General features: G+C 44.1%; 1 protein-coding gene across 1 annotated transcript; it reads right to left on the bottom strand.

Annotated features, from left to right (window-relative positions):
- Positions 1 to 5,247: 5,247 nt before the first annotated feature.
- On the bottom strand, positions 5,248 to 7,286 carry LOC115533528 (uncharacterized). Its single transcript, XM_030344070.1, has 4 exons — positions 7,162 to 7,286; positions 6,735 to 6,829; positions 6,563 to 6,625; positions 5,248 to 6,294 (listed from the first exon to the last, which is right to left on the bottom strand). Exons 1-4 carry the CDS (start codon positions 7,284 to 7,286, stop codon positions 5,939 to 5,941), a joined length of 639 nt encoding a protein of 212 aa, XP_030199930.1. The 3' UTR covers positions 5,248 to 5,938.
- Between the last annotated feature and the right edge of the window lie 9,311 nt (positions 7,287 to 16,597).

Here is a 16,597-nt window from a genome sequence, read left to right as displayed (position 1 = left end):
ATGGCGCATAACACGTCGGACTCTCGTCTCTGGTATTTCTACAACGAGACTCGTATTGGGGGTTATCTCAGCCAAGGTTGAGAATGAATTGGGGGGGAAGGAACTTTGGCTTTGACTCCCTCAAGAACATGAACCACGACATGGAGGAGAAAGGGATTGTTGGGGGCGAATGTCTCCCGCTTGAGCCCCGCTGAGGGCGGAGGTGCATAAGCGCTGCCCGGCAAAGATCCCCTTTTTTTTAAAAAAAGCATTAGCCTGACTGCTATGTTCAAATTACATTTGTTCAAAGCAGTCGTTTAATTGCACTATAGGCTCTTTTTTTGTATCGTCCTGTTTTGATCAGTATATGCCAATGTTGTTATCAATAAAAAATCATTTGCACAAGGCAAGCCGATGCACTTCACCATGTTGATAAGATAATTAAAATGAGAAGAATTATGGGACAAAAAAATCAAGGGATATTTAGCATAGAAAAATAATTTGCGATTAATCGTGAGTTAACTATGACATTAATGCGATTAATCACGATTAAATATTTTAATCGCTTGACAGCTCTAGTGTGTGTGTGTGTGTGTGTGTGTGTGTTAGGGCTGGGAAGACGTAATCGATTACGTTGAAGCGAAAAATGCGCGTCGATTCGAAAGACGCAAAATAAAGATGGCAGCGGAGGAGCGTAATAACGCGAGTGGCTCTTCAGAATTCCTAAAATGCAAGGCGACACGCAGTCGTTCTTCAAAAGTCTGGGAATATTTTCATTTAAAAGGAAACGATTTGGTGATATGCCGGCTGTGCAAACTGGAGATGGCTTTCCATTCCAGCACCACGGCGATGCACCAGCACTTGAAGAGGCGCCACCCGGGAGCAGCTGCAGATGACCGAGCACCGTAAGCTTTTTTTCAACTCCCCACTTTGCACTTGATGTTGAAGTAGGCTATAATACATTGTCGAAACCTAAAGTTTTAGGGTATGTAGTGTATGTTTTCGGTGTAATTAATTACTACATGTAATATAGTCATGTATTCAACGTGTGAAATTACAACGCTTGAGCAAGTCATGGCATGTCAGTGAGCACAGTTAGATGCCAGAACTAGTGCTATTCCGGTTTTTAACGAAAAATTGGCGCATGTAATAGTAACTGTGTTCACTGTCATGCAATGACTGCGCAAGTGACGTTTATGTTACAAACATAGGATTTGATTAGCCTACTTGATTGATTATAATCATAGGGCATAGCCTCTGCTGAGGTGGATACATTGAAAAATCGTATATTGTGTTTCTTTGTTGTTGGTTTATTATATTTATTTTAATGTGTGTGTACTTTGTTTTCAGGGATAAGAAGAATAGTGTGGAAAATTACTTTCGCTAGAAAAATACAACCCCCTGCACCCCCCAGGAGGCTGCCATACTTACTGAGAGCGTCGTATCAATGATTTACAAAGACATGAGGTCAATTTCTATGGTTGAGGGCGAGGGATTTAAAGAAATGCTGACCACCTTCCAAGCAGGTTACACTCTGCCTTCTAGGCGCCATTTCACTACTCTGATCGAGAAGAAGTATGAAACTTCAGTAGAAAAACAAACTTAAAATGGCCACATCCAAAATCTCCCTTAGCACTGATGCCTGGACCAGTCTGGTGACAGAAGCCTACTTAGGGGTAACTTGTCATTTCATTGATGACAATTGGGAGCTTGTCTCCTTCAATTTGATAACACTGCCAGTTGAAGAACGCCACACAGCAGAAAACATTGCCTTATGGCTGGAGAATGTGGCAGTAAAATTCAACATTTCGTTTGAGAATGTCCTTGCTATCGTCCATGACAATGCAAGTAACATTGTGGCAGCTCTCAGAATCTTGGAAGAGAGATTTGGGGTGGTATCCCATCGGTGCGCTGGGCATACACTTCAACTGGTAGTCAACAACGCAATGAAAAACCCTGAGATTGACAAGGCACTCGCAGCTACACGGTGCCTTGTAAAACACATAAAGAAAAGTGAGCCAGCTACCACTAAGCTGAAGCTTAAACAACATATGGGCACAGTTGAACATAAACTGATACAGGATGTAGCAGTCCGTTGGAACAGTTCATACTACATGATTGAACGTGTTTTAGAGCAGCGATGGCCGGTGGTTGCGACACTATCAGATCCAGAAATCAGAAAGCACTATCTTGATCTGAAAAACCATCAATGGACTCTTCTGGAGGAACTGGAGGTTGTGCTCAAGCCCTATGAGCAAGCCACGGTTTTCCTTAGTGGTCAATCTTATGTCACAGCCTCTGTTCTCCCCCCCCTGCTGAAGGGTCTCCTGAAATCCACCCGCAAAAAATCATTTGATTCTGCTGCCATGACCTTTTTCTAGACCTAAGCAGAAGAGGGGATATTGTCAAGGTGGCAGCAGGTGTTTGTATTTAAAGAGGGTGGGAAAAATGTGTCTCTCATTGCTGCTGCACTTGATCCCCGTTTTCGGAAATTGAAGTTCCTTCCAGCAGATGATGCTCTCAAACTCCAAGTGCAAATACAGAGTTTTGCTCTTGATATCAAAAGGAAGCATAAATTGTTACAGGCAGCTGTGAGGCAGGAAGCCTCAGCAAGCTCCCCACCAAAGAAGAGGTCCTGCTCTTTGTTGGACACTTTGTTGGGCTCAGATTCTGAGGGGGAAGACGAAGTAAACATGGACCAGGAGGATGGTGACGGGGACAGTGAGACAGTCAGGAAAGAGGTGATGTCGTATTTTGGGGAAAACCCTATCCCAAGGGATGATAACCCCCTTACATGGTGGAAGGATAACGCCATAAGGTTCCCCACCGTGGCTGCAGTAGCCAAATCTTATTTGTCTATACCTGCCACATCAACGCCATCTGAAAGGCTTTTCTCAGTTGCTGGGAACATTGTTTCCAAAAAAAGGGCAAGCCTGACTCCTAAGCATGTGGAAATGCTTACATTCCTCCACTCTAATCTATGAATGTATTTTGTCTTGAATGACACACACACACACACACACACACACACTTAATTCTTTATTTGAATCCACCAATCACATTACAAGAGACAAGATTCAAATATTTCAGAGATAAGACAAGTCATTGTTCAAGGGTACAAAAAACATCTCCTGCGCCACACTGCCAGGCTGCCTATCACTGCTGATATGGAGCAGAACTTTGCTAATTGTTTTGATTTTCTGCTGGAGAGCCCAGCCAGCCTTAACCCACTGAAAACACGGTTGTGGACATGCCCCAAGCTTCCAAAAATAAACACTATTAGCTTGCATTGGTAGACTAGGTCCCTTAGAATTTCCAGAATGGGCTGGTATTTAAGGATTTTATCGTTGAAAGCCATTTCCATGTACAGGTCAAATACACAGCCTATCTCAAGTAGGAGCACTTCTCTTCTGTCTCTGTTTAAAAACACAACATCAGGGGTATTTGGGATGTTACACATCACATCAATAGGGCTGTTAAACCATTCCGGCCTGATGCGTGAATGTTTGTACATGGTTACATTTTCCAAAGATACTTCCTTAACATTACTGGAAATAAGATCAACAAGTCGGTCATGGCGTGCAATATACAGTCCTTTTGTACATAGTACAGCCATTCACAACATGGGCAACTGATTCAAGTTGATGGCCAGAGTGCATTATACAGTGTGGATGGTGGTGTGCAGGATACCATAATGCCAGATTGTATTTGGTAGGTAGCACCTGCAGCCTTGCTTTGGCAGTGAAACAGAGGATGTCCACCCCAACAGCAGCATTTTTGTACATGGAGTGGGAAGCAGAGTGGTCGGCAAAGTCTAGGCATGCTAGCTTTCCCTGCATTCTAAGTCCAGTCCAGTGTTGTTTGGTCTCTGTTTTATGTTGAGAAGAAATCTCCTCGCTGTAGTGTTCTGTAGTATGTGTTGTGCCTCGTTGTGATATACAGTTGCCTCTGCGGTTACAGAAGGGTCGGTGACAACTGCATCAGATGCCTGTGGTGCTGTGTGTGAGTTGTGTTGTGTCCATTCCAGTTTGACTGACATTCTGTTGCACAGATCATTTAGGTCCGGCCAGTCCGACCGAACTCCAAAGCCTGCAGCTTGTGTGTCCAGTTTCCCGCTGCTTTTCCTCCCAAAGCCTAAGAAGCTGTCCTGGCCTGCTTTGGCCAGAGGGACCTTCCTCTTCCTGAGGTCCAGCATGAGGGAAGCTCTGGCAAGCTCTCTGACAGTAGTGTCATCATTATTGAGCATGCTGAGGAGGTGTGTCAGCCTGGTAGCAGTGTATACCCATTCCACGTTTGGGACACCCAGCCCCCCCTCTTTACGTGAGAGGAAGATGAGGTCCCGGGTAGAGTGAGTTCAGCCCTAGCCATTTTCGGACAGCCTGGACTGTTTTATTGTTCATGTCTTGTAAGACATTTTGCAGGATGTGAACGTTTGCAAAGAGGTGTTGAACCTTTGCAAGGGCCACCTCTCTGATAGCGTCCAGTTTCATGACTACAGGGAGTGGGGAGGAATCAATTAGATCGATTCTGTTCTTATAGGCACTACATAGCTCCTGTGCCTGCTCCCCCCACTCACCCGCAATGTTGATGTTATGGCCAAGATAGGTGTATGACTCTTGGCGTGAGGAGACCCTGATAGGCTGCCCCATTATTGTGAAGGAGGGCGGTTTGTCAGATTTGGCTTTATAGCAGCGATTGCCACCACTGCGTCGCTCATAAAGAGCTGCACACTTGGTGTGCTTCACCTCCAGCTTTGACCAGTGAAGAAATTCATCTGTTCTGGCCAGCATGTTATGTATGACACTCTCATCTCTGGAGGACACCTCGACATCATCACACACACACACACACACACACACACACACACACACACACACACACACACACACACACACACACACACACACACACACACACACACACACACACACACACACACACGGGTTTATAGCCTATATCAGGACTTATGAAAAAAACGTGACAAATTGGGACATGCCTTTCCCAAGGTCCAAGAGACCTGGGAATCAGAATATTTCCATTCCTTGATTCTAAGAATGCAACCATCTGTTCAGATTTAGGCTAGGGCTATATTTTTGTTCAGACCTGATTTTAATGCTACATATGAGGACCTTTTCGGGTTTATGTGATTTATAAGGCCCATAGCAACCAGACAGCACACACACAAACTCTATTTTCAGGTTTATGTGACTTATAAGTCCCATAGCAACTAGCCCATACACACAGACACTCTATTTTCAGGTTAATGTGAATTATAAAGACCCTAGAATACACAAAATAGGATCTGTATTTTAACTGGGGTCCGGTTATATATGTAGAAATGTCAAAACCCCAGACAGCCCGGGTAACCTTCAACAGAAAGGACTATCCATGTTCGCATAGCTCTTAAATATAATATATTCTCAGTCTACTGTTTAAGTCGTATTATTGTTATTTGTGACAATATATAAAAATTTGTAGCAAATATTCACGTAATAAAAAAAGGCGGAACACTTTTTGCATTTCTTACTTTTATTGAGTGCCAGCAAAAAAAATACAAGCAAAAACCAAGATCAATTGGAATGGATCTACCTAGTCATCTTCCTTTTTAATGCTACGTTTCTGTTGTGTACGTAGTACTTGATGGCAACCCAGTCTCGGTCTTTCAGAGCTACTGGCTCTGCCTGGAGGCAGGAGTCACAGTCCTTTTTACCAGGTATTCTGCAGCTTGTAATGAAGTTAAGCAAATGCCGCTCAACAGCCTTCACTTCCTCACCTGTCCACTTGCTTCTCACCTTCACAGCTTTCATAAATGGAAACAAAATACAACTGATTAACAATGGAACAATGGCTCTGCTAACGTGACAAATGGGGGATATGATACAAAGGATTCTAGTTAGTAGTTATATGATATATGTTATCAATACATTTTTCTAATAAAGTAATGAATACAAAATGCTGACTAACCTTGCTTTCTTTTGGAGCCCTTTGAAGAAGCTTGGAATGTGACTATTTTGTGACTCATGTTTACGTCATCCAAGGTGGTTGATTCAGGAGTGCCCTCCATGTTGTCCAGGGTGGTTGATTCAGGAGTGCCCTTCATGTTGTCCAGGCTGGTTGACTCGGAAGTGCCCTCCATATTGTACAGGGTGGTTGACTCGGAAGTGCCCTCCATGTTGTCCAGGCTGGTTGACTCGGAAGTGCCCTCCATGTTGTCCAGGCTGGTTGACTCGGAAGTGCCCTCCATGTTGTCCAGGCTGGTTGACTCAGGAGTGTGCCTCAGAAGTGTCTGGTCCCTAGCAGTCTCAGTTATTGAGCCTTTGCAAAGTAATAATGATTGTGATGTTATTCTATGAGCTTTCTGACAATACGTTGGTTTGCTTGCATTATTCACTGTTAACAACCTCAGTGTCAGGCAATATGCAATTCTACATTATATATTCATTTAGATTTCAGATGTAAACATAAGCTGAATGCAAATTCATGAATGTAGAATTACTTGAGGATCATTTCGATAATCCCCCAGAAATGTTAATTTATGTGACATAACTTAAAGATATTACCGCATATATACAAGTCAGGATACCTTTGCATTGATGTAGGTCAGCAACGTTTTCTTCGCTGGAATCGTCACTCATTTCTACTTCATCTGGTTAGGGAAAAAACAGTTCAGGCAAATCATTTAAATTAAGGACTAAGAACACTTATAATAGTTATATTTGAAGTGGTTAAAAACTATATTTCAAATAAAATGTTACCTTCAGGATTGACCTCAATGTCATCCAGCCCTTTCCCCTGCAGGTAAGGCAGTCTTCCTTTTTCGAGTGATATTTTGCGAGCTGAAGGGTACTCTCTGGAAGCCGATAGAATTCTCTATGGACACGGATGTCGTGTCCTAGAAAGGTGGCAAGTTGATCCATTTCATTTTCTTTCAGATTTAGTAGTGTGGACAAAGTGGCCACTTGTTTCCGCAATCTTGTTGAGGTGAGTGCCTCTGGGTTCTTTGCACCACATTGCTTTGCATACTTACGAAAGCAGTCAGAGCCTCTGTAATGGGAAAGGACACCTGGCCGTGCAAACATGTACACATTTTCTTTGTGGACTTGACACTCTTTCCTGCTTTTCATTTGGAGGTCCATAGCAGCGATCATGTCGGGGGTTAGAAGCACTGGAACCTTTCTTGACCTTTTACCACGAATCTCAACTCTCTCAAAGTGCTCGGCAAGCTTCCTCTCGAAGTCGGTAAGGCCCCTCACAATGTCTGGATTCAGCTCTGTGCGATCCCTGGATGTGAAAGTCTGAAGCTCCATTTTTGAAACTTCACCTTCCCGCCTTCTGTTAAATAGTACTACCTGCGTCAAAGTCACTTTAGCAAGATTTCCAAAGCTTTTGCTGTTGGGTTCTTCCTCAAGGTCTTTCATGCGCTTAACACGCTCAGCAGCAAGAAACTTGTGCAGCACCGACACATCCTCTGTAAAGGGTAAAACCTGTGGTTTATTCCATTTGGCTTGTTGAAGTGTTCCCAATGCGGCGTCAGAAATGGACTCCGTCCACTTTCTCTGATGTAGAGTGGCAAATTGCTTTGCAGACTCCGCAACGGCAGGGCGATTTGCAATGATGGCATTGCATTGCACAATGCCTGCAACTTTGGCTAAACTGTGTCCCAATTTCAAAGCCAAAGATGGGATTTTATACGAGTTGCTTTCGACATCATAACCAGCAACAGATCTAACTGCCTGTATCACATGCGGAAAGTTACAAGGCATAACAAGGTCTTCGGTGCTCTTCAAAGGTGTTATAGCTCTTGCCGTTATCAATAGTCTTGCCATCTCTCTCATTTTTTGGCGTATGTAGTCATTCCTTCTTTCATGCGGTTTCCTGGAGTTGAACAGTGACTCGCTGATACAAAGGATTACAGTTTCACTCCTTACAACCGAAGAAACGTCGTCCTGGTTCATTTCACAAGCAATCTTCCAAACAGTTTCCTTAACTGAGTCAGGTCTTGGTAAGTGCATTTGAATCCTTTTTCGGCCAACTTGAGGCTCTTCCTCAACAGACTTTTTCGGGCAGTTTCTCACATGTCTCCATAAAGAGTTTCTTGCATACAGTCCTTCGCAAAATTTGCAGTGACGGAAGTCATCAGATTGTTTTGCAGTACTGGGTCTTCTACAAGCAACCATCTCTCCAGTGCCACAGCTTGCCACTTCAGCATTATGGTCAAAGTTTCCTCTCTTCTTAATAGAGCGTAACAACTCGCTTCTTTTGCGGGATCTTTTATCAAAACTGAAAGCCATTGCAACATCAGGCTCTTCACGGTGGACGGATTCAAGATGTCTTGCCAATTTAGAAATGGCCTTTCTACAATAAAGACAAAATTGCTTCTTGTTGTACTTGCTTCCTTTTGCTTTTATTGGCAATGGTGTGACATTTATGGAGCTTTTCTGCTGTGATGTGTTCTTTAATGAATTGGCACTGCAGCTTATCACTGAAGCACAATGATTGCTGCTCATCTTTGAAGAACTTAATGTTCTAGGTACCTCTGAACTGGTGGCACCATCCCCCTTCATGGTTTTGAGTTCTTGACGAGCAGTACTTATAATTGAAGCATCCCAGGAATTGCCACATGAGTCTGGAACATAGTCAGCATCATCATAGTCCGTAGCATCCGAAGATTCCTCAAATAAGTCAGTGGAGGTCTGAAGGAAAATGGAGAAGAAAAAGCTACTAAATCTGTCAATAACTTACGCATGCATTAATAGCTAGGGTATCATACTCCCTATAGTACCATCACAATGTGCATAACATCTACAAACTCACCGAATAATTAATTCTGGTGACCTGAATCAAAGATCTCTTGGCTATCTCTTTTTGAGCCTCCTGGTAACGATCTTCACAACGACCATGATGGCGCTTCAGATTTTTCAGACGGCAGCTTTTTCTAAGCTTTACAAATCAAAATGAAAATACTTACTTGAAGGTCTACAATGTTTCCTCACATCCTAATTACCCCAAGCGGTGAAAATATGAACTATTTGAACTTATGACCAGAATGCAGCGTTCTTACCTGCTCTGCAGTTGGACACTGGTGGAAGGGGACAGTTCCAGAGGACTTGCTTGCCTTGAATGAAATGATGAACAATAAATATTATTTTGTATAAACACAGTACTGAAACGTGGAATTAGGATATATTATACTGTGCTGCATTGACTATGCATGTAGGGACCACAGTTGTAAGTAAAATAATTCAAACGTGGATCTAGGCTATTTATGTAAGGCTCTATAGAAATAGTTAAAACTAAAATATCTTTGCCAAAGGGGAAAAGAACATAGGATTTAGTGAGAATAAAGTATAATTTTATGTTTTAAGGGGCGGTTAGTTCTGTCAAATGGTAAGGCAAATTTTTTTTAACGCTATGATATTGAACCAACTTATGGAAATGTTTATATTGTGAACATTTTGCACATAAAGGTTGGTTGTGATAGTCAGAAGCCATTTCATATCAAATTGGAATGAACTGAGACATCTATTTAATTTAAATAGAAACAATCTACAATAAATGTGTAATAACCTGTTGGATGGATGAAGTGGATCTCTGGCTCACTTCTGGGTCCACTGAAGTATGAGCTGGGATCATGCCACTTGGTGTCTGAAACGAAATACAACAATAACCTGTCAGAAATATTCTGTATTATAAGACAGATCAAATCTAGTTCGTAAACTAATGATCATACTCATTTAATTTACAATATATTCCTACCACCTGTCTATCATAATCGTCTTTGGAATGAGACTCATTGCTGAGGTCAAGGTCTGCATTGACTTTGCATGTAGGGACCACAGATGTTAGTTAAAATAATTCCCACGTGGATCTGGGCTTTGTATGTAACTCTATAGAAATGGTTCAAACTAAAATAACTGCTACCCAACAATATGAGGACCGTGTAACACACACATACTCTACTCTAGTTGGGTCATACCATGTTGGGACGTCATCTGAAACACATTTAAGCCTTGCACAGACTAAGTACAAAATGAGGACCTGACGACTGAACACATCTAGAGTCAAGGTTCCTGACTTTGACTTATCCTTTTGTCCTCAAAGAAAGCTGAAAAGCCCCAACACTAATGTAAATGAATCTACTGCCATAGAAATTAAATCCCGCAAATTGATAAGAAGTATGTTAAATGGGCAAAATCATTGCCAAAGGGGAAAAAAAACATAGGATTCAGTGAGAATAAAGATTAATTTTATGTTTTGATGGGCAGTTAGTTCTGTCAAATGGTAAGGCTAATTTTGTTAACGCTATGATATTGAACCAACTTATGGAAATGTTGATATTGTGAACATTTTGCACAAAAAGGTTGGTTGTGATAGTCACAAGCCATTTCATATATATATTGGAATGAACTGAGACAGCAATTTAAATAGAAACGATCTACAATAAGTGTGCAATAACCTGTTGGATGGATGAAGTGGGTCTCTGGCTCACTTCTGGGTCCACTGAAGTATGAGCTGGGATCATGCCACTTGGTGTCTGAAACGAAATACAACAATAACCTGTCAGAAATATTCTGGATTACAATATAGATCAAATCTAGTTTGTATACTAATGATCATCCTCATTTAATTTACAATATATTCCTACCACCTGTCTATCATAATCGTCTTTGGAATGAGACTCATTACTGAGGTCAAGGGCTGCATTGACTTTGCATGTAGGGACCATAGATGTTAGTTAAAATAATTCCCACGTGGATCTGGGCTTTTTATCTAACTCTATAGAAATGGTTCAAACTATAATAACTGCTACCCAACAATATGAGGACCGTGTAACACACACACACTCTACTCTTGTTGGGTCATACCATATTGTACCATATCGTACCATATCATACCATATCGTCGGCCGGCGGCGCCGTCCCGTTCCGGTCTCGCACTGCGGCCTTGTCTCCCGCTGCGGCACCGGCGGCGGCGTCCCTTGCGGCGGTAGCAGCGTCTCTTGCGGCAGCGGCGACGTCTCTGGAGGCGGCGGCGACGTCTCTGGCGGCGGCGGCGGCAGCGGCGACGTCCCTTGCGGCGGCGGCGGCGGCGGCGGCGTCTCTTGCGGCGGCGGCGTCGGCGTCTGTACCAGGGGGTCGTAGTGGGACCTTCATACTGCCTGCATTCTCCACCATATGTGGCAACCCGCTACCCAAATGAGCCGGGTTCCAGGTATAAACGACACGTTAATGTGTGGGACAAGCCATCCAAGGCATTTATTATCTACAACTTAAATCACACACGAAGGAGACGCGGTCTCTAGGGCCTCCGTGGGCCTCTAGCTGCTCGTGGACCCGAGCGCTACCTCCTTCCTAGCTCTCCCGTGCGTGCCGTGCTGTCAGTCCACCTGCTCCTTTTAAAGAGTCTCCCTGGCTTTCGGCCAGGTGTCCCCCATCACACTGATTGGGGAGGCGAAAGGGCTGCTCTCGGTCGCCGTCTGGTGGGTGACGGCGGTACACGCCGTCCAGGACCAACCCTCGGGCTGGTCCGGGCCGAGGCTTACTGTGTGTGTGTGTGTGTGTGTGTGTGTGTGTGTGTGTGTGTGTGTGTGTGTGTGTGTGTGTGTGTGTGTGTGTGTGTGTGTGTGTGTGTGTGTGTGTGTGTGTGTGTGTGTGTGTGTCAGGGATTAAAATTAACTTTGTTTCACCACCGTCCCGGAACCGTCCCGAAAAACATTTTGAATCGTCCCGAATTTTCCCATAAATCTTTTTTACAGTTTCAGTTGTTACTTACTGATAGTATAATGAAAACATAAAACATTATGTTGAGGAAATAGTAATTTATTTGTAGATGACAATCACCCTCAGTCGCAGAACTGTGGTCTACGTAACCTTCTGCCAGTACTCCACCATTTAGTGACTGCCTTTATTGAGTTGTACTCGTCCAGAGGAGGGCCATGCATTGAGATTAGCATGAGGCTGGTCAGAGTGTCATTTGCTAGGCGAGACCTCCAGTCCGACTTCACCCGTTTCATGCACGAGAAACCACGCTCGCAGCAGGAGCTACTCATGGGGAGGACAAGGCTGATCTCTGCTACCACCTGCATGTGCTGGAACTGACCGGCTCTTCCAATGGCACCCTGGATCAGCCTCTGCCACAGCACCTGAGAAAATGGGTTGAAAGTCTGTTCATCCTGCATGTTTTTATTCTGGGATTCTTTGTGGACCTAAGCACACTGTGCTGCAATCTACTTGTAGGAAATGTGCTATTTAAGTACAATGTTGCTGTTGGTGGGGAGGAAACCCCTGGAGGATCACTCACCTGGGAATCGAGATGCCTGTAGCGACGGGCAACCAGGATCTTGAGGTCAAGCCACTCTCGCCTTGCTGCATCCTCAGATACAAAGTCCTTGCATGGCTCCAGGACTGGGCGGAAATGCTCCATGATGACATTTAGTTCATCTGTGCCAAATGTAGCCAGGGCGGTGGTGTCTTCTGGCCAGCTGGTTAAGTCGAATAGTGTCGAAACCGCTTTCAGAATGCCAGTCACAGAAGCTGTTGGTGAGGTGAAGCTTGATGTTGTTAAAGATGTCATCATCGGTGCTGGTCCTGTTGATCTCAACCCCTTGCCAGTTGGATCCAGTCCCAACTTCGGTCAGGAACCGCTGCAGCCTTGGGCCTGGGTTTGTCTGCATTACATGAACAAACATTTATAATAATTTCATCACCAAAAACCACAATTCAATCATACAACTCTGACTTTTAGCTGTTACAGCCTAAATATAATATGCAATAATGTAAAATAAGGGAACATTGTTCCTCACCTGCATAGCTACAAAAAACATGCATTTAGTCTGCAGCCCATCCGAGACCATCTGGAGTGTGAGGCCGTCTTTCTGAAACAAGAGGCTGAGCTGCTTCAGTTCGTGAAGTATATCCAGCATGAGGTGGATGAAGAGGAGTGTGCTGTACTGCTTCATTATCATACTTCGTTGAGTATTTCTACACGGTACAATTATGGACTATATGGTGCTAGAATGTTGATGATCCACAAAGCTGACATTTATCTTTCAAGTATTAGAAAATGTATTTATGACAGATTTAAAGAAAGCAGACTTCTCTTTACCTTCTGCTGTTTTAGCCTGTGGCCTGCCAACATTTGTGTTATGATCCATGACTGCCAGTTGGGCCAGCATGGTGTCATAGCTGAAGTGGAGCCTTTTCGGTGCATACTTCAGCATCCCTGAGAGGTATACCTCAAGGGACCCTGTGTAGGTTCAATTTAACCCGTCAAAATATATTCGATAAAATTAAATAATAACATGTGTTCAGAAATAGTTCAGAAAGATAGATTTAAAACAACTACTTTTAGAACTACAGTGTCCTGGTTATTCGAGAGGCACAGTAGAGTATTGCTACATATAATCATGCGTAGTTGTAAAACTTTAGTCATAGGAATAAAACATTTCTCCAGATCTCAAGTTAATTATTTTGGAGGCATACCTGTGTGCTTGAAAAGGGCCATCTGCTGCAAGTCACGCAGAAGATTCTTTCCCAGGACTACGTCTTTCACAGCCCGGAACGCTGGAGAATCAGACTTCATCCACCTCTTTTTCGTTGTTCCTCCTCCGTCAATGGTGCATGATGACATGTATGTTCAACCCCAGCCTCCTCCCATCTATGCACACCACAGATGTGGTGCAGCAGTGACGTCCACCGACGCACACATTCCTGAAAGACGAAATGACGGTTTTGGGTTACACAAAAGATTTCACCTATTGCTTTTGTGCAGTCTTTGGCACTATGGTGCCCCTGCCCATTGACAATACATAAGTTCCTTCTTGCCTTTCCATCACCATGACTTGAGCTACAGGACCAGTACAGGTGATTGCAGATCGATTTTAGCCATGGGAGTAGATCTCTATTTTATTTTTTGTTGCCTAGGGTGAGAAGTTTTTTCTTTATGCCTAGAAAAAACAAAAAGGGTAGATCTGCAAAAATATTAAAATATATTGTGTGAAAATATGGGTTGTTGTAGATGTGTCACTTACCCTTACTGACATGCCATGTGTCAATCTCATGACGGATGGGGCAATAGCTCTCCCTCATAATTTTCAGTATAGAGGGAGCTCGATCAGTGGTTATGACACCAACATCCAAATCAATTGAAAGAAGATGGTCCAGGCCTCTTTGAAATCCAATTGCCTCCATGGCAACGGAGCTGGGGGCCTCTTTGACCTATGGAATAACATTCTTATTTATCAGCCAACCAACTGGATACATCTTGTCTTGGTAATATATTTTTGTTGACAAAATTTTCATGCAGATTTACCTGGACTAACTGGAATTTTTTTAGTTGCATCATCCTGGAAGGAGTATGTGGAGAATTTGGCGCTGAAACCTGTATAATAAATACATACACATAAATATAGCTGTACCTTATGGTGTTCAAAATTACACTCAAATTGAATTAATAATTATGCATACCCGGGCTATCACACCTGGCATCTCCTCCCAAGTCAACTTTCTGTCCAGAAGCACAGTTCCCTGACATGGGAAAGTCGGTGTACCAAAGGGAACACCGGCACATACTAAACAAATTGACCTGAAATTATCCTCCCCCAAAAAATATATTAATTCAAAGATAAGATAAATCTAAGAAAGAAAACACATAACAAAACACATAACTCCACCCTGCCCACGTCATGCTCCTTTTCCACCTGACCTCAGCAACCCTGGCACCTGAGAAGCAAATTAAGAGAACAGACAGAAGAACACAACACAAACGGCACGAAACGGCGTCAGTCACATCACTCATGGCAAAGGAGCACGTGACAGCGCGTCGGCAATGACATTATCCACCCCTTTGATATGCCGAATATCAAGATCGTATCCCTGCAGAAACAGAACCCACCTCATTAACCTCTGATTCGGACACTGCAATGACCTTAAAAAGGTCAGTGGATTATGATCCGTATAAACCACAAGGGCGGCACCTCCTCCCACATATACCTCAAAATGCTGCAGTGCCAAAACCAGCGCCAATGCCTCCTTTTCGATCACTGAGTAATTAAACTGGTAACGATTGAATTTCCTCGAGAAGAAGCTTACTGGCCTCAGTACACCCTGGTCATCTCCCTGCAGCAAGACCGCGCCTGCTCCCACCTGACTGGCATCAACCTGGAGCAAAAAGGTCCGGTCAAAGCGCGGTGCCGCTAGAATAGGGAAAGAGCAGAGAACCGTCTTGACCTTATCAAAGGCCTGCTGACACTCTGGCGACCACACAAACTTTGCTCTGGTCTTCAGAAGCTCAGTAAGAGGGAACATCACCGTGGAAAAATTCGGACAGAACCCACGGTAATATCCCACCAGACCCAGAAACCGCTGCAGCTCTTTCTTCGTTGTGGGCCGTGGAAACTTTTCGACGGCCATAACTTTCGCGTGGACTGGAGCTACGCAACCTTGCCCCACTACTCGCCCCAGATAAGTAACAGTGGCCTTAGCAAACTCGCACTTGGATAAATTAACAGTAAGCCTCGCCTCTGCCAGGCGCTCAAACAGCGCCCGGATGCGCTGAAGATGAGAGTGCCATGTATCACTAAAAATCACCAAGTCATCCAAATAAACAGAACACCCCTCCAACCCGGACACAACTCTGTTCATTAACCGCTGGAAAGTAGCGGGAGCGTTTCTTAACCCAAACGGCATTACCGTATAAGAATATAGACCTGACGGTGTAATGAACGCCGATATCTCCTGAGCACGCTTGGACAGCGGTACCTGCCAATATCCTTTAAGCAGATCGAATTTACTTACAAACTTGGCAGGCCCAACACTGTCAATACAGTCGTCCATTCGCGGCAAAGGGAAAGAATCTGGCTTTGTGACAGTTTACTTTTCTCATATCTGTACAAAACCGAGGTGTTTTGTCCGGCTTCGGCACCAAAATACAGGGGGAGGCCCAACTCGAGTAAGACGGGACAGCCATATCATTTTCAACCATGTAAGCCACTTCAGAGTCAAGATGTTTCAGCTTCTCCGGTGACATACGGTAAAAACGTTGTTTTATCGGCCTTGCGTCTCCCACCTCGATGTCATGCTCCACCCAATCAGTGCGCGAAGGGACATCACCGAACAGACGGGGATACTCCCGTACCAAGTCCGCCAGCTCACAGCGTCTAGAATCAGACAAATGGGACAACACCTTGTCCAAGCTACTTAGAGCTTCAGAATTTTTTAAACGACCACACAGCAAACTGTCATCGGGCTCAGGCACCCCATCCTCATGCATCCCAGCCACTGAACTAGCAACCAGAACCGGACGCACGCCCTCCTCAGCCTGACTTGACTCACTAACACGGTTGTAGAACGGCCTCAACAAGTTAATGTGACAAAGCTGTTTGGACTTCCTCCGCCCTGGTGTCGCAATGAAATAGTTCAGATCCGAGAGTTTCTCAATGACTGTATACGGACCGGTATACTTAGCCTGGAACGGCGAACCCACAATAGGCGTTAATGCCAAAACTTGGTCCCCAGGACTAAACTCCCGCTGCTCTGTGTGACGGTCATAATTTTTCTTCATTTTGCCCTGCGACATCTGCAACTTGTCCCGTGCCATACCACCCGCCACGAACAAACGA

This window comes from Gadus morhua, chromosome 20 (assembly GCF_902167405.1).
Source record: "Gadus morhua chromosome 20, gadMor3.0, whole genome shotgun sequence".
NCBI lineage: Eukaryota > Metazoa > Chordata > Actinopteri > Gadiformes > Gadidae > Gadus > Gadus morhua.
This window is presented reverse-complemented; position numbering and strand designations above follow the sequence as displayed.